The following is a 13,707-nucleotide window of genomic DNA, read 5'->3' as shown; positions in this document are numbered from 1 at the left end:
TCAAGTAAAATACACATTTAATCATCACTTGCTAGGCGTCTTCTCCCTTATGAATACCACCAATATATGCCTCGCTCAAGTTTCTAGGTATTGCTCTCTTCAACTCGATGCTTGCAAATCCAACAGCCAAGCTGGTAAGGCACGGGCTAATTCGCTTCCGCTTGCAGGCGATGTTGTGCTGGGTATAAGTGCGTGCTTACTCAAGATGGTAACTCGTTCACCAATGACATGCACCGGTCTCGCCACTGCATGTACTACTACGGACGGGACCATTAGGAACCCCGAAAAAATCCATGGACTACAACTCCACCACATAGCTAACGATCCGAGCGCTGCGGAGGCGGGAGAGCATCGGTCGCAGCGGACTTAACCCGCAACTAGTCTTTAGCGAGTGACGTTTACGACGCTGCATCGCCATGGGTCTGCAGTATCAATTCGATATGCACACTTCGGCTCCCCGGGCTGGCCCTCTCAGTAGCCCCCTTCCCCGGTCGCGTGATTGACTCAAATCATCGGGGAAGGAACACCTCCAGATAAGCAGGTCCTTCCAAATATTAGCAGGTGTCGAAACCCGGGTGCCTTGCCCCAGAAGAGATTCCCATTCTCTCCACCCTTCTCGTCTACCCTATAAACTTCATCCAAAACAACACCAACTCTTCACAAGTCTTGCATTTCAGACCTACCAGTTACCCTAGAAACCACCTGCTGCATCTTCTGCCAATAACACCGGCCCTATTCGTTCAACACCCCCAAAATGGATCTGAACAAGAACTACTCGCTCTTCTCCGTATGTGTAGCCGACGTCCCTCCCGTCAATAACAATCATTTGTGTTACGGTTATGTACTTTAGCTAACCTTGTGCCCTCGTCTTCCACCGGGAAAAGATCCCTCTCGCCTACATCATGGTGGTGGGTGCCGAGACGTATGGCAAGATGCTCGCTGTCAACCAGCTAGATACTGCCAACCCGCGCGAGTTCCACGAGACGATCAGTAAGAGCGACAAGGTCGACAAGATCGTAAGTCCATCTCGTCTGTCCCTCCCCGGGGCTTCTCCTCGGACTCTTTTCCTCCTTGACGGTGTGCAAGATGGCAGTTGGTAGTGAGTGGAGCCCGACGGGAAAGAGCCCGCGGCCCAGTTGCGGTGTTCCTGCCAAGCTGCAATGCATCGCAGCACGACATGCGAGAAGCGATGCTTCTACTGCTTTACTGCTGTAGCGATTGGGAGAAGCTCGCCTTCTCGCTGTGTATCTGGCCCAGGAGGCCGGGCCAGGGAGCATGCAGCTTTAGCGACGCATACATCATCGTCACTAATTACTACTACCACTACTGCCCTCGCGAGCTCCGGAAGACGACAAGATAACTGACTGGCTGGAATATGGGGGCGGGTTACTAGACCAAAGGCCGAATTCTGCGCAGCAAAGCTGCTGCATCCAACGGCTACGAGACATTGCCACTGTTCACTGGGGCCGTCATTGCCTCCAACATTGCTGGGGTGCCCGTGAGCACCATCAATATGCTGAGCTTCGCTTATCTCGGCAGCCGAGTAAGTAACACATATACGCGGAATTCCCTTAATATCCAGCTTCCTGTCCCTCCTTTCCAGTTCTTTATAGCCGGGGCCTAGACGCTTCTCCCGCCCCTTTTGGAGGAAATTTGGGCCTCAAAAATAGAAACAAGGAAATTTACGGAGACATTTTGAGGTACTGTAACGACTCAAAAGGACGAAACTGCTAATCTCGATCACTTACAGGCCCTGTTCAACGTCATTTATATTCGCCTACAGGACAACAGGAAGTTCGCATCAGCTAGAAGCCTCGTATGGATGGCCAGCATCGGCTGCTGGTTTACCCTCTATATCCAGGCCGGCCTGAGAGCCATGCAAGCTAGCTAAGCAACTTCCTGGTTTCGTCTTCTTCTCTGCTCTCTCGCCGGTTGACCAGTCTTGCCACGGGTGGTTTGTATCAAGTATTGTATATATGCTGGGCAAGGATAACTTCCCCCTTCACGGAGAGCTTGTGCTTCTCCAGATCTATTCGCGGCGAGTTGAGGCTCGGATTGGGCAATGACGGATGGACCTGCGTTTCTCAGTCGACGCTGTGTCGCCATATTGTGGCACAGCATTGAGCTGTATTGTTACGTTACCGAGTGTTGCCTTTTGTTTGGCTGTGTCACCCTGTACAATACTTCTTATGACGGATTCGACGCGTCCGCAACTTCACTCTATATCATGACAACAACCGCAACTCATCGCTTTTTCGGTGTGTGACTTCCTGCTACGTGTCCATATACCGTACAATGGGCGCAACGTAATCCTGAGTATTCCCCGTGAATTGCAACTTCTCAGGTATGCCTGTCCCAAGGGAATTCCCGAAACACAATCGGCCTCGCTTGTATTACTCTATCGCCAGCTTTTCCGAGCGTTGTAGAGAGTCCAACTTGCCTCCTCCGTCCTAGCCGGATGTTGTGTCTCCGTCTGTAAGAGGACATCGGACGACTTCATTTTGATGATACCAAGAAGAGGCTGGAAATGGCAAATTAACCAAGCTGGTCCTTCAGCCTGAGCCGAGACTTTTCTTGCCCGTGGAGCAAACCGTCTATGGGGATACAGGCCATTGTTTGTCCAGCACCTCGTTCGACGTGTTGACGACAATGTTGACGTACTCTTGAGATCCGGGAGAACCTGGCGGGCTCTGTACCCTGGCGGCTCAACAGATATATTCCGCCACAAGCTCCCTCCATAGAGTGAGTCTCTTTCTCGCCTGATACGAGATCACCCGCACGTAACTTTCGGGTTCTGACAAGTCTAGACAGACAGCCTTTTACCTCTCCATCTCGTTCTCATATTAGCAGCGTCTTCTGCCTGCTCGGCCACTACCACTGCCACTACCCCTGATCCGGCCTCGTGTTGTTCCTGACCCTTGCCCGCTAGGCAGTAGACTCTCTCATCTGCATCCATGCTCGTCCCACTCTTGCTCGCATTGCCCCTGGGCATCCTGGGCCTGGCCATGCCGCCCAGGGAAACCGCCTCGCCCGGGCTGCAGCCGCGTGACGCCCCGCCCGTCGTCCAGGTCATGACCATGACCTGCCTCCTGCCCGGCGAGGAGGAGACGAGCAGCAGCAGCAGCATGACTTCGTCGTCGTCCGACTGGTGGTCCTGGAGCCCCGATTCGAGCTCGAGCATGTCGTCGTCTTCGACGTCGGGCGTGGACGATTGTTGGTACTGGGGCAACTGCTCTTCTTCCTGGGCGCCCTACCCCGCCTCCGCCTCCGCCTCGTCGTCGACGTCGTCGGCGCCCGACTGGTGCGATCTTTTCGGCTGGGACTGTCCTAGTAGTTCTTCCTCGTGGTATTGGCCCATGCCAACCGCGTCGTCGTCGTCGTCTGCGGCATGTGACGAGTCCGACCCTTACTGCTCGTACACTGCCTCCGCTACCGGCAACCCCTGGTCATCGTCGGCGGCTCCGTCTCCGTCTCCGACTCCCTCGGCGTGCGACCCGTGGGCTGGCGAGCACTGTTCCTTCTTCACCATCCAGACGCCCCCGTGATCTCCGTCCCCTCGTCGACGTCCGACGGGTTCGCGGCTTCGAAGACGAGCCGTCCGTTTGTTCCTTCTCCGGGACGGGAAACTACGATCCGGGGGACTGGGTCGGCGACGTTTACTACCCTCGTCAGCCCCAGGGGTTCTTCTTCTGCTGCTCCGGCTTCTGAATCTGATTCTTCCTCGCCGTTGTCGGTTACGCTTCACCATTCGTCACGTCATCAGTCGTCCTCTGTGCACCGCCTACCCGTCCCACCTATGATCGGGGACCTGTCCCAGAAGCAGAAGAGGGCCGCTCCGCCACCACCACCACCACCAGTTCCGAGAAACGTGAACGGTGTCTACAAACGACCGATCAGCGACCGCATCCGCAACGTCCGCGCCGTCGACAAGCGCTGGACCGAGACCATCGTCATCGGCGTCAGCACGGACGGCACGCCCGTCTACACGTCTACCGAGTACCCCGCCGCCGACGAGTCGTCCGCGTCCGCGTCTACTTCGTTCTTCTCGGCCAGTGGTGGTGGTGCGGCCGTCACGCCGGCGCCGCAGTGGGTCTCGGTCTCGCCGTCGTCGTCGATCCGGTGCGACGATACGTTTTGCAGCGATGGGAGCTCGTGGTGCATGTACTGGGCGGGGATTACGTCGTGGGACGCGTCTAAGGGGGAGTGCCGGGGGAGGAGCGGACGACTATTGGGACTTGTTGAGTGCTAAGTGAAAAGAAGGAGATAGGATACGTCGGGGTTGTAATGTGAAGTGAAGTGACGAGGGAACGCCAAGGGAAACGTAGTAGAACAAAAACAAAAAGTTGAGAAGGGGGGTTGGTAATTGGTGCAGCTATTTGAGTGGCGGCGGGTTTCGGACGCTCCCTATTTGAATTTCAGTCCACTGTCTGTTGCTTAACGCTAAATGGTGTGATGATAGTGTACTCATGGGCATGGGTTTGAGGATGAGCTACTATATCATCAAGTTCGCTCGTTCACTGACTAGGGAGGCGGAATATAGTCTTCTAATACAGACCATTGATCGGGGATGGTGAACTCGCTTCTCTTTGGCAAAGGGTCGTAGTGGCAAGCATCCTGCTCGCTGATCTTGGTGACTGGGCCATCGAGGACATGTAAGCACCACTTAATACCGGTTTATGTAGTGTGTCGTGACTTGATTCTAGACGTAGGTGGATGTAGACTGCTTACAGAATGTTCTGAACTACAAGTTTCAGGAGAATGATGCTGATATAGAGTGTATATGTACGGAAAACCTGATACACCATATATATATATATACTTCCCCCATATAGTCTTGCCCCCATTCTCATCTTTTTCTGTTTACATAATCCCTTCTGATCACTCGATAATTCCCCATTTACTCACCCAAGCGCCGACTGGAAAATGTCGATCACCTCGTATCACCTTCCACGCCTTCTCCACGAGCCTTAAGTCTCCAGCCTCAAGCCGACGGACCCCCAACGGCCGTAGTGATGGCGCCGCTCTCGATGTAGACGCCCGAGAAGTAAAAGTCCTCGGTCGCGTCGCTGTAGCCCGAGCGCGGCAGCTCCAGGACCCCCAAGTGCCAGTCGGCGCCGTTGGACGACGTCGAGGCCGAGGCGGGCTTGACCACCTGCGTCAGGGGGCGCCGCCCTCGGAGTGCCAGAAGCCGACGGTGTTGGCCGAGAAGTCCTGTGTGGATAACGGGCAGCGACAATAATCAGTATGGAGTTGAATGTGGATGTGGATGTGAGTGTGAGGGAGGGAGAGAGGGACCTAGGATGGTTGGTTTGACTTACAATCTCGTAGGCGACGTTGTGCCAGACCCCCGCCTTCCACTCCGTCTTCCACTTGCTCTGCTGCGAGATCATGAACTGCAGGTTCGGGTTACTCGTCCCGCCCTCGCCCGAGATCCAGCCGTACTTCATCTCGGTGAAGTGCGACTCAAAAAAGTTGATCTGGTGCTCGCGGTTGACCGAGGGGGCGTTGGCGTCCTTGCGCATCATGCTGAAGTGGTACCAGACCTTCCCCTGGTTGATGCCCGCGCTCGTCTGCGGGATCAGCTCCGTCCGCCGCATGTTCTGCCCGTTCCAGTACGCGGTGCCGTCGAGCGTGAACCGGGCGCCCTGCTTCGAGGCCGTGTCGTTGGGGTTCTTGTAGTCGGGCGACAGGTTGACGTACTTTTCGACCGTGCCGGAGCCGTGGATGTAATACTGGTAGGGGCCTACTTGGTTCCCCTTTTCAATTTGGGTGACAGGGTTAGTTGGTAATGTTCTTGGCCCGATAATAGATTGTTCTGTACAGGAAGAACTGGACTTGAGGTGACATACCCAGGACCACTTGTTCAGGTCGGCCGAGGTGCTGAAGTCGTTGAAGCGGCCATCCCAGATGACGGCCGCGCTGGCCAGCTGGGCGAGAAGGGGTGTGAGGGTCTTCATGATTCATTCAGTGGCACCGCCTTTCTGGAACCAAATGGTATTATTACTGAGAGAGAGAGTGTGTGTGAGACGACAATGCAATTGATTGATGACAGCGTGTGTGCGCGTCGTAGTATCGTGGGAGCAGCCCCTATGCCCGGCGGCGTCGCAGGGAGCACCTCTACCGTTTATATATACCCACGCCACAATAGACCGCAAAGCACGTAAGCCATAACCGGATGCCCTCGTATCTCTAGATTTCTACCGAACATGGCTACACAAATATATCACGGCGTCGAGCCTCCGGGGTTGCTGTATACCATGTACGTGGCGGGGAATGGCTGGCTTTAGCCGGATTTACCAAGTCGAAACGGAAGGGTGGCGTTCCTGATCGACACGGGAGCCTCGTCAAACAGCCCAATGAGCGGCCGTGTCAGCTGGAAAATGGTACCCCTTTTGGTACAACTGGGACTTGATTGCATCTGCTTGCCCGGGAAGTAAGGGCAAGAAGCCGATGGGCGCAACAGTAAGTAGTCGCGTGCTGCAGATATTGGGACATGATTCCTATTGAACTGTTTGGTATTTTTTTAATACTGTATTTCTCTAGGTACTTTCCATTTCGTAAGCCATATATGTTAGTTACCCAACGCCGAGGGTTCCAGACTACCCAACGCCATGTCCCTCCGTCCACCCATCCCTTTCCCAACGCCGCATACCGCTCATGTTCAAGTTATCCTGCGAGCATCTGATTTAGTACTCCAGACCTGCGCCAAAGCTGGTGCTTCTTGCAATACCTGCTCTCGACATACTGGTCCGGGGCTCATCCATGCTCTTCTTGCTGTTATCCGTAGCCAACAGCCCTTCCTCTTCCTCGTTTCCGACCAGCGCCTCGACCGGGGGCAGATCGTCCTTGATCAGGTGCACGAACCAGGCCGCGATGAGAGTGAAGATGCCGCCGAGCGCGAGCACGACGGCGATGCTGTGGTCACCAGGGACTCCCCGGGGCTTCTGGAAGATCTTGAAGATTATGCTAGATCCAATCGTGGCCAGGATCTGGGGTGAAGCAATAGCCATGTTGTGAATGCCCAGGATGACACCTGCCTTATCCGAATCCTCATCCTGCAACGCGCTCTCTCCATCCAGTAAAGCATTCGGGCCAGAAGGGTCGCCGCGAGCATGGGCCTCCATTTGCTGCTTCCTCAGACGAGCCACGGCATCCCGGCGACTGATCTCAGCGCTGATGATGGCCCACGGTGCCCATAGAGTCAAGGCCCACGTGATGCCCACAAGTCCGATAAGGGCAGTTGCTGCCTCGACTGATCGGACGAGCACCGTGCAAAACATGGCGCCAGAGAAGAGGATGTGGGAAAGCATCCAAGCCCGACGCAGGGTGAAGCCGGAGATGACCAGACAATCCAACCATGACTTCTTGGGAGACTCAGGGTGGATGAAGACACCGGGTACTTCGGCTGGCGCATTGCCGATGGCGGCGCTGTCGTAGGTCGGCGCGATGAAGAACGGAAGTAATACATTCGTAGCCAGACTGCAAATGGCAAAGATGAGGAGGGCAAAAGTACCCACTCGCGTGGCTTCCTCGTACAGACGGTCGAGCTCCTTAGGGGTCATGTGGGGGTTGGCCTCCAGGAAAGGTTCGATGTAGATTTCTCCAATGTAAGACGACGTGTAGAACAGCATGGGGAAGAAACCAACCCAGGCGCAGAACTGCACAGTGCAGACTTTCCTGATCTGCGGCGGTAATCGCTTGATCGACGTAAAGATGGTGTGGAAGAAGGCCATTATGCCCGCTTGCCCCTTCGCAGCAGGTCCATCAAGGTTCGGGTCCCTCTCATGGACCAAGACAACGCTCACAAAGATTGTCAAGCAGAGTGAGATGCTGGCAATAGCGCAAAGCACCTTGAACTGGGTATCGCCCAGCCACCCGACGTACCTTGGGAGGTCGACGTATCCAGCACAGTAGCCAAGGATGTTGCCAAATCCCACGATCCTGCTGGCCATGGAGTTCGCCGCCTCTAGTTTCGGTGTTAGCTCTGGAAAGGGGCATTGAGTATACCAGGAAGAATGGATGACAACTTACCCTGTTGATGTGTTGGCGCGCAGTCAACAATAAAGGCTCTAATCGCGGCTTGGACTAGATGGGCACCACTGTTAGAATTGTTCTTCTTCTCGGAGCTTTTGCAATGCGCTAGGGTTGTAATACATACCCGTATTGATGGCGACATCCAAGATGTACACCCAGGCCACTGCGACCACAATGATAGACACCTTGACCCCGTCCGACTCCGGATCAGCGCCGAATACACCAAGGAAACCTCCGACGATCTCCCTGGTCCAGGAGAGAAACATGAGCGACAACGCTGTCGCGATCGCACCGCCGACCATAAAAGGTTTCCTCTTGCCCCAGCGAATGCGACAGTTGTCGCTCAACATGCCGATGTAGGGCTGGACCAGGGTACCAGTCAGGGGTCCGGCGATCCAGACGAGGGCCATCAGGGACTTGCTAAGGCCGAGCGAAAGCAGGTAGGGCGAACCGTTGGAGAGCTCGACGGACCATGCGATCTGCAAACCTCCGATGCTTATCGTCAGGAGGATGAGGTACCAGACGCTCTTAGTCCTCTGGGCCTCCTCCTCGCTGTCATCGTGCCCTCCTGCTGGTGTCATCGGGTCGGCGAAGTCATGGCGCCCCCGCATCGACGGGCGAAAGCAGAGGGGAGTGTTCGTTGTTGGGCGCTTCCAAGCCGCCCGCGAAGTCTCGGGCTAGGGTGCTGCCCGATAGGTCGACATTTCCGGTTTGTTGTTGGTTGGGGGTTGAGTTCGTCGTCTGGCCGGAGGATAGGACTTGGGGTTTCTTCGAAGCAGCAGTGGACGAAGAGCTTGACGACGGAGAGCTCGACGATGGCGAGACCATGCTTACTCGGGCAAGCGATGGAAGTGGTGGCGGAGATGAGAGTGGTGGTGCAGTTTAGATTCAGCGCGACAAGATAGTACCGACCATATTGGGTTTGCTAGTGCGTGGCTGGCTTGGGTATATATGCCACGAGATGGTGCAAAGGAGTACTGGAGAAGTTGGTCTTGTGATGGATCGATCAGTGGCAGTTGGCAGCGATGGAAACGGCGTCACGCGATGGGGATTCTGACGGGTGATCGGGGGAAAGATTGAGGATGTCCTGTCCACGAGATTACCCAGGTAGAGAGCTTGGGTGGAGGTGGGGCCCCGGATCCGCGGGCTATTGATATCCAAGGAGGAGGACTGGCTAAGTATGCAATGGCGGCACAGATTGACCCGTTTGCATGCAGAAAACTCGATTTCACTAGCAGATGGATGGGGGAATGATGCACAGCGCGGAGTGAAAGCGCAGGATTACTGCTGGGTTATATAGACTACCAAGTGGATAGATTAGAGTTGGTTACTTAGATAGAAGTGACGATGTTCTGGAGTATTGCGTTGCGTCTTGAATCTTGAACTGATAAGCCCGAGAGCTGTCTCTCTCTCTCTCTGTCTCTGTCTCTGTCTCTGTCTCTGCACCCCAGTCCCCAAGGCCCAAGGCCCAACCGATGTGCCGAGGGGGAGCCTACACCAGTTGGAGTTTAGCTGCAGGAACGGAAACGGGGAACCCTTCGTCAGCTCCGGCGATTGATCGAGCGAGCTCGAGCTCCTCCTCCACTGCGGGCAGGCGGGTTGGCGGGCTCTCTCGCAGGTCAGGTCAGGCCTGGTCCAGTCCATCCTCCCAGGCCCTTTGGCTTGTGGCAGAAGACCCATCCAATACCTAGCTTAAATCATCCGGCCTATCTATCCGACCAGGCTTCAAGGTTCCTTCTACGAGCACACATAGACACCCGCTCGGTTACCCGTACTCTCTCAACGTCGCTCACATATATCGACCGCAGCGGACTGCTCAACAAGCCAGCAATGCGAAGTACTGTTTCGAAAGATACATCTTCGTCCAATGATGACGAGGACAGGTTTGCTTGCACCACCACTTCTTCGGCATCGGCTTGGGAGAGGGGCTGGCTCTTTGGCCAAGCTTCGACCAGATTAAGCTCATTGCAGTGCTGTAACCCTGCCCAGCTGTGATGATACATGACACCCGCCGATGCTTTTCTGCACCTAGGGAGCGCGTACACGTTGAGTCATGAGCAACTTCACCATTGTGTCGTATAAGTAGCGACAGGCCCCGACATAGGTCAGCAGGTAGATATCCAAACACGCCGTGCGCTGAATAAGGGAGCAAGGGAGCAAGTAATGAGAAGAACAAGTGGGAACGGCCCAGCCATGATTGGGCAGTCTTCAATTAATGCGAGCAGGGCCACTGCTAGTCGTCCAGCGGCTGTTAGGGCAGCTACAGCAGCTATGTACAGGGCTACGATGCTAGGTACCTACGTACCGACAATTACGTGGCTGCAGGTTGCGCGAACTGCCAAATTGTCTTGGCCAACTTCAGGCAATCGCAACAGATCCGACAAGACAAGTCATCGGCGCTGCTTTGGTGATAGCTGGCATTTCAAGATCCCCCCAGCACCAGCACCAGCCAACAATCAAACACACACGCTCTCCGACCGGTAAATCCCACACGGAGCGCTCTCATACCACCGACGCTGTACCACCACACACCGACCCTAGCATGCTGCTGTCATGGTCCAATTGATGCGCTTGCTAATGACAGGAATTCCACTCTCGACCCAGGCCCTCATACTGCTGGATCACCAACCATTCCCGACCTGAGCAACGAACCCCGTCCACCATGTTGCCTGCTATAGCTGGCGCGGCTTTCGAGCTTGCCCGTATGTCGCCTCTTCGCTGTGCCAATCCTTAGGTACTTCACCGTGCATCAGCCTAGCTAACCATGGCTATTACGTACAGGGCGCGCCGCCGACGAGAGCGATCCTGAAGGTGCGACTCCCCCGCTCAACCCGACCCAACACATCGTGAAACCCCAAAACTAACGTCGCGAGCAGGTGGCGAAGGAACCAAGGAAGAAATCGCTTCATCATGGGCCATCTTCATCAACATCATGCTGCTGATGCTGTCCCTCTTCACAAGCTACATCCTGCAGCAGAAGAAGGTGCAGGCCATACACGAGACCGTCATCTCCATCTTCGCAGGTACGTCGTGGACGAAGATATACTTCTTGCTGGGAAGAAGGCAGCTTCTAACATCAATGGCTACTACCCAGGCATGACGGTGGGATTGATCCTCAGAGTAACGTCCCAAACCGAGATTCGACAGCTCGCTATCTTCGACTTTCAGATCTTCTTCAACCTGCTTCTCCCGCCCATTATCCTGAACTCGGGCTATGAGTTGCACCAGGCCAACTTCTTCCGCAACATCGGCACTATCCTGACCTTCGCCTTCGCGGGGACATTCTTGTCTGCCGTCGTGATTGGCCTGCTGTTATATCTCTATACTCGCCTGCCCATCGAGCCCATTTCTATGAGTTTCGTCGATGCCATTTCAGTGGGCGCTACGCTGTCTGCGACCGACCCGGTGACGATTTTGGCCATATTTAACAGCTACAAGGTTGACCCGAAACTATACACCATCATCTTTGGCGAGTCCATCTTGAACGATGCCATTGCCATTGTCATTTTCGAAACCGCCCAGAACTACAAGAGCGAGGAGGCCGCTAAGTACGGTGTCTTTGCCTTTATGAAGGGTGTGGGCGAATTTTTGGTGGTCTTCTCCGTCAGTCTGGCTATAGGTGTTCTTGTCGGTATAGCGACCGCCATCATCTTGAAGTTCACCTATATCAGACGGTACCCCCACATCGAGAGCTGCCTGATCGTTCTGATTGCCTACTCGAGTTATTTCTTCTCCCAAGGGTGTGGCATGTCTGGTAAGAGAAACTTGTCTAGGTTCGGTTCACTTCTAAAGCTGATCTTGTCGCAGGTATCGTGTCATTGCTGTTCTGTGGAATCACACTCAAGCATTATGCTTACTTCAATATGTCGCGCCGCACACAGCTCAGCACCAAATACATCTTCCAGGTGCTCTCCCAGTTGTCCGAAAACTACGTCTTCATTTATCTTGGGTTGTCGCTTTTCACAGATAACGAGCTCGTGTTCCAGCCACTCCTCATTATTATCACGGTAATATCAGTTTGTGCTGCACGATGGGTCGCGGTCTTCCCACTTTCGAAAGCGATCAACTGGGTCATCAGCTACCGTGCGCGCCGCAGGGGCCAAGAGGTTGCCGAGGAGCTGCCGTACAACTACCAGGCCATGCTATTTTGGGCTGGGCTGAGAGGTGCGGTCGGTGTTGCTTTGGCTGCTTTACTGACAGGACCAAACTCCTACCCCCTGAAAGCAACTGTCCTGGTCGTGGTGGTGTTGACTGTCATCATATTCGGTGGAACCACGTCTAGAATGCTGGAAATTCTGGGTATACGCACTGGCGTCGTGGAAGAGGTAGATAGCGACGACGAGTTCGATATCGAAGCGGCCCCCGGTGGCTCTTACTACAAACGATCTGGTACGGGCATCGGCTACACGCCACGCGCCAGGAACGGCTCTGTGGCCCTGAGCCGCGTCGATTCCAGCGGCAAGCGACCGAAACAGGCGGAGCGGGGAAGTTATGTGTCAGGATCTAGGTCTCCTTCCGTATTCCCTCGACCCGCCAGTCTGAGTCGGAAGAACACGAAGAGCCAGTCGTTGGATGATGCCGAGCGGGGTGATCTGCTTGGCCCCAGCAGCAGCTTGACGGACTCGGATCTGGGGAGTGACGTTGACACCTCGGATTTGCCGCCGCCGGCCCGCAAACCGCCCCGAAGGAAGTCGAGCCCCGTGCTGACGCCCGGCGGCACATCCGAAGAAGAGGACGCCGTCTTCTCCTATCCGACGTCCGGGGCCAGGAACCCCGCGCCCGTCACCGCCTCGTCAGCCATTCGGCAGCTCCTAACCTCGCACGATCCCCAGGCCCTGTTCCGACAGCTGGACGAGGACTTCATCAAGCCGACGCTGTTGTTGGACGGCCCGAGCGGACCCGGACCCGGCGGTGGCAATGGGCCACGTGATGATCACCATGCTGCTGGACCGAGTTAGAAACACGATTGACTGGGTACGCATGGAAAGGGACAGTAAAGGGGAGGTCCGAAGGTTAAAAGAGGCCGAGCTTTCTTGTTAAATGATAACGAATGAACAAGGAAAACATGTTCTCTCTTCTTCTTCCGTCGCTCATACCCCTGCGGCATTCTGGGCGGCGTTCCGGGGTTGCTACTTATTCATCGATTCCTGAGAATATATTTTTATATCAGTTCTAGAGAAGAACGTAGATTAGTTTGTAGCGTATCTGCCTACCTAGGAGGGCTACGGAACTTCATCGAATCTGCGGGTATACTACTACTACTTTTAAGAAGAACCAGCGGGTTTGATCTACTACTACTACTACTGAAGTATATGCCATTTCTGGGTTATTACACGTTCGACGATGATAGATATAGAATGTGATACCTACCACATAGTCTGTATCATCAAAGCAGGTTCACGATATCGAGCATTCTTGTAATAGTAGTGGAAATTGTTGTCAACGGTTCTGGGGTCTTGTCTCTTTTTCGGACCCGTTATTGGGGGAGGGGGGTTGGCATCGCTATGTCCAAGTATATCTAAGTTCTATCATCTTTATTCAACGAATCCCACCCCCAAGAAGTGTGAAGTGTCATCTCTCTTGCTTGCTCTCCCCATGCCATCTCATCTCATCTCGTCTCATCTGGACCCCATCTCTTTCGCCTGGTCATTTTTGCCGGCTTGCTATCGTCTT

At 54.6% G+C, this 13,707-nt stretch overlaps 7 protein-coding genes across 7 annotated transcripts; 4 read left to right on the top strand and 3 right to left on the bottom strand.

The window, feature by feature from the left end:
• Window positions 1-754: 754 nt before the first annotated feature.
• On the top strand, window positions 755-1,891 carry PG986_008343 (uncharacterized protein; the record flags this gene model as incomplete). The annotated part of the gene is made up of 4 exons (XM_066844565.1): window positions 755-787; window positions 885-1,016; window positions 1,394-1,543; window positions 1,751-1,891. The coding sequence occupies 4 exons, from the start codon at window positions 755-757 to the stop codon at window positions 1,889-1,891; spliced, it is 456 nt and encodes a 151-aa protein (XP_066700677.1).
• Window positions 1,892-2,954: 1,063 nt separating this feature from the next.
• On the top strand, window positions 2,955-3,545 carry PG986_008342 (uncharacterized protein; the record flags this gene model as incomplete). The annotated part of the gene is made up of 1 exon (XM_066844564.1): window positions 2,955-3,545. One exon carries the CDS (start codon window positions 2,955-2,957, stop codon window positions 3,543-3,545), a length of 591 nt encoding a protein of 196 aa, XP_066700676.1.
• A 251-nt stretch (window positions 3,546-3,796) lies between these two features.
• Window positions 3,797-4,249, top strand: PG986_008341 (uncharacterized protein; the record flags this gene model as incomplete). Its single annotated transcript, XM_066844563.1, has 1 exon — window positions 3,797-4,249. The coding sequence occupies one exon, from the start codon at window positions 3,797-3,799 to the stop codon at window positions 4,247-4,249; it is 453 nt and encodes a 150-aa protein (XP_066700675.1).
• Window positions 4,250-4,981: 732 nt separating this feature from the next.
• PG986_008340 (uncharacterized protein) lies at window positions 4,982-5,957 on the bottom strand (the record flags this gene model as incomplete). Its single annotated transcript, XM_066844562.1, has 3 exons — window positions 4,982-5,152; window positions 5,319-5,756; window positions 5,850-5,957. The coding sequence occupies 3 exons, from the start codon at window positions 5,955-5,957 to the stop codon at window positions 4,982-4,984; spliced, it is 717 nt and encodes a 238-aa protein (XP_066700674.1).
• A 729-nt stretch (window positions 5,958-6,686) lies between these two features.
• Window positions 6,687-8,615, bottom strand: PG986_008339 (general alpha-glucoside permease; the record flags this gene model as incomplete). Its single annotated transcript, XM_066844561.1, has 3 exons — window positions 6,687-7,966; window positions 8,032-8,085; window positions 8,159-8,615. The coding sequence occupies 3 exons, from the start codon at window positions 8,613-8,615 to the stop codon at window positions 6,687-6,689; spliced, it is 1,791 nt and encodes a 596-aa protein (XP_066700673.1).
• Window positions 8,616-8,628: 13 nt separating this feature from the next.
• On the bottom strand, window positions 8,629-8,862 carry PG986_008338 (uncharacterized protein; the record flags this gene model as incomplete). The annotated part of the gene is made up of 1 exon (XM_066844560.1): window positions 8,629-8,862. One exon carries the CDS (start codon window positions 8,860-8,862, stop codon window positions 8,629-8,631), a length of 234 nt encoding a protein of 77 aa, XP_066700672.1.
• A 1,834-nt stretch (window positions 8,863-10,696) lies between these two features.
• On the top strand, window positions 10,697-12,992 carry PG986_008337 (uncharacterized protein; the record flags this gene model as incomplete). Its single annotated transcript, XM_066844559.1, has 4 exons — window positions 10,697-10,736; window positions 10,911-11,057; window positions 11,129-11,788; window positions 11,842-12,992. 4 exons carry the CDS (start codon window positions 10,697-10,699, stop codon window positions 12,990-12,992), a joined length of 1,998 nt encoding a protein of 665 aa, XP_066700671.1.
• Window positions 12,993-13,707: the final 715 nt, after the last annotated feature.

The sequence above is a fragment of the Apiospora aurea genome (assembly GCF_038362705.1).
Source record: "Apiospora aurea strain CBS 24483 chromosome Unknown utg000005l_segment0_segment0, whole genome shotgun sequence".
Taxonomy (NCBI): Eukaryota; Fungi; Ascomycota; class Sordariomycetes; order Amphisphaeriales; family Apiosporaceae; genus Apiospora; species Apiospora aurea.
The sequence above is the reverse complement of the archived record's forward strand: the minus strand, read 5'-3'. Positions and strand labels throughout refer to the sequence as shown.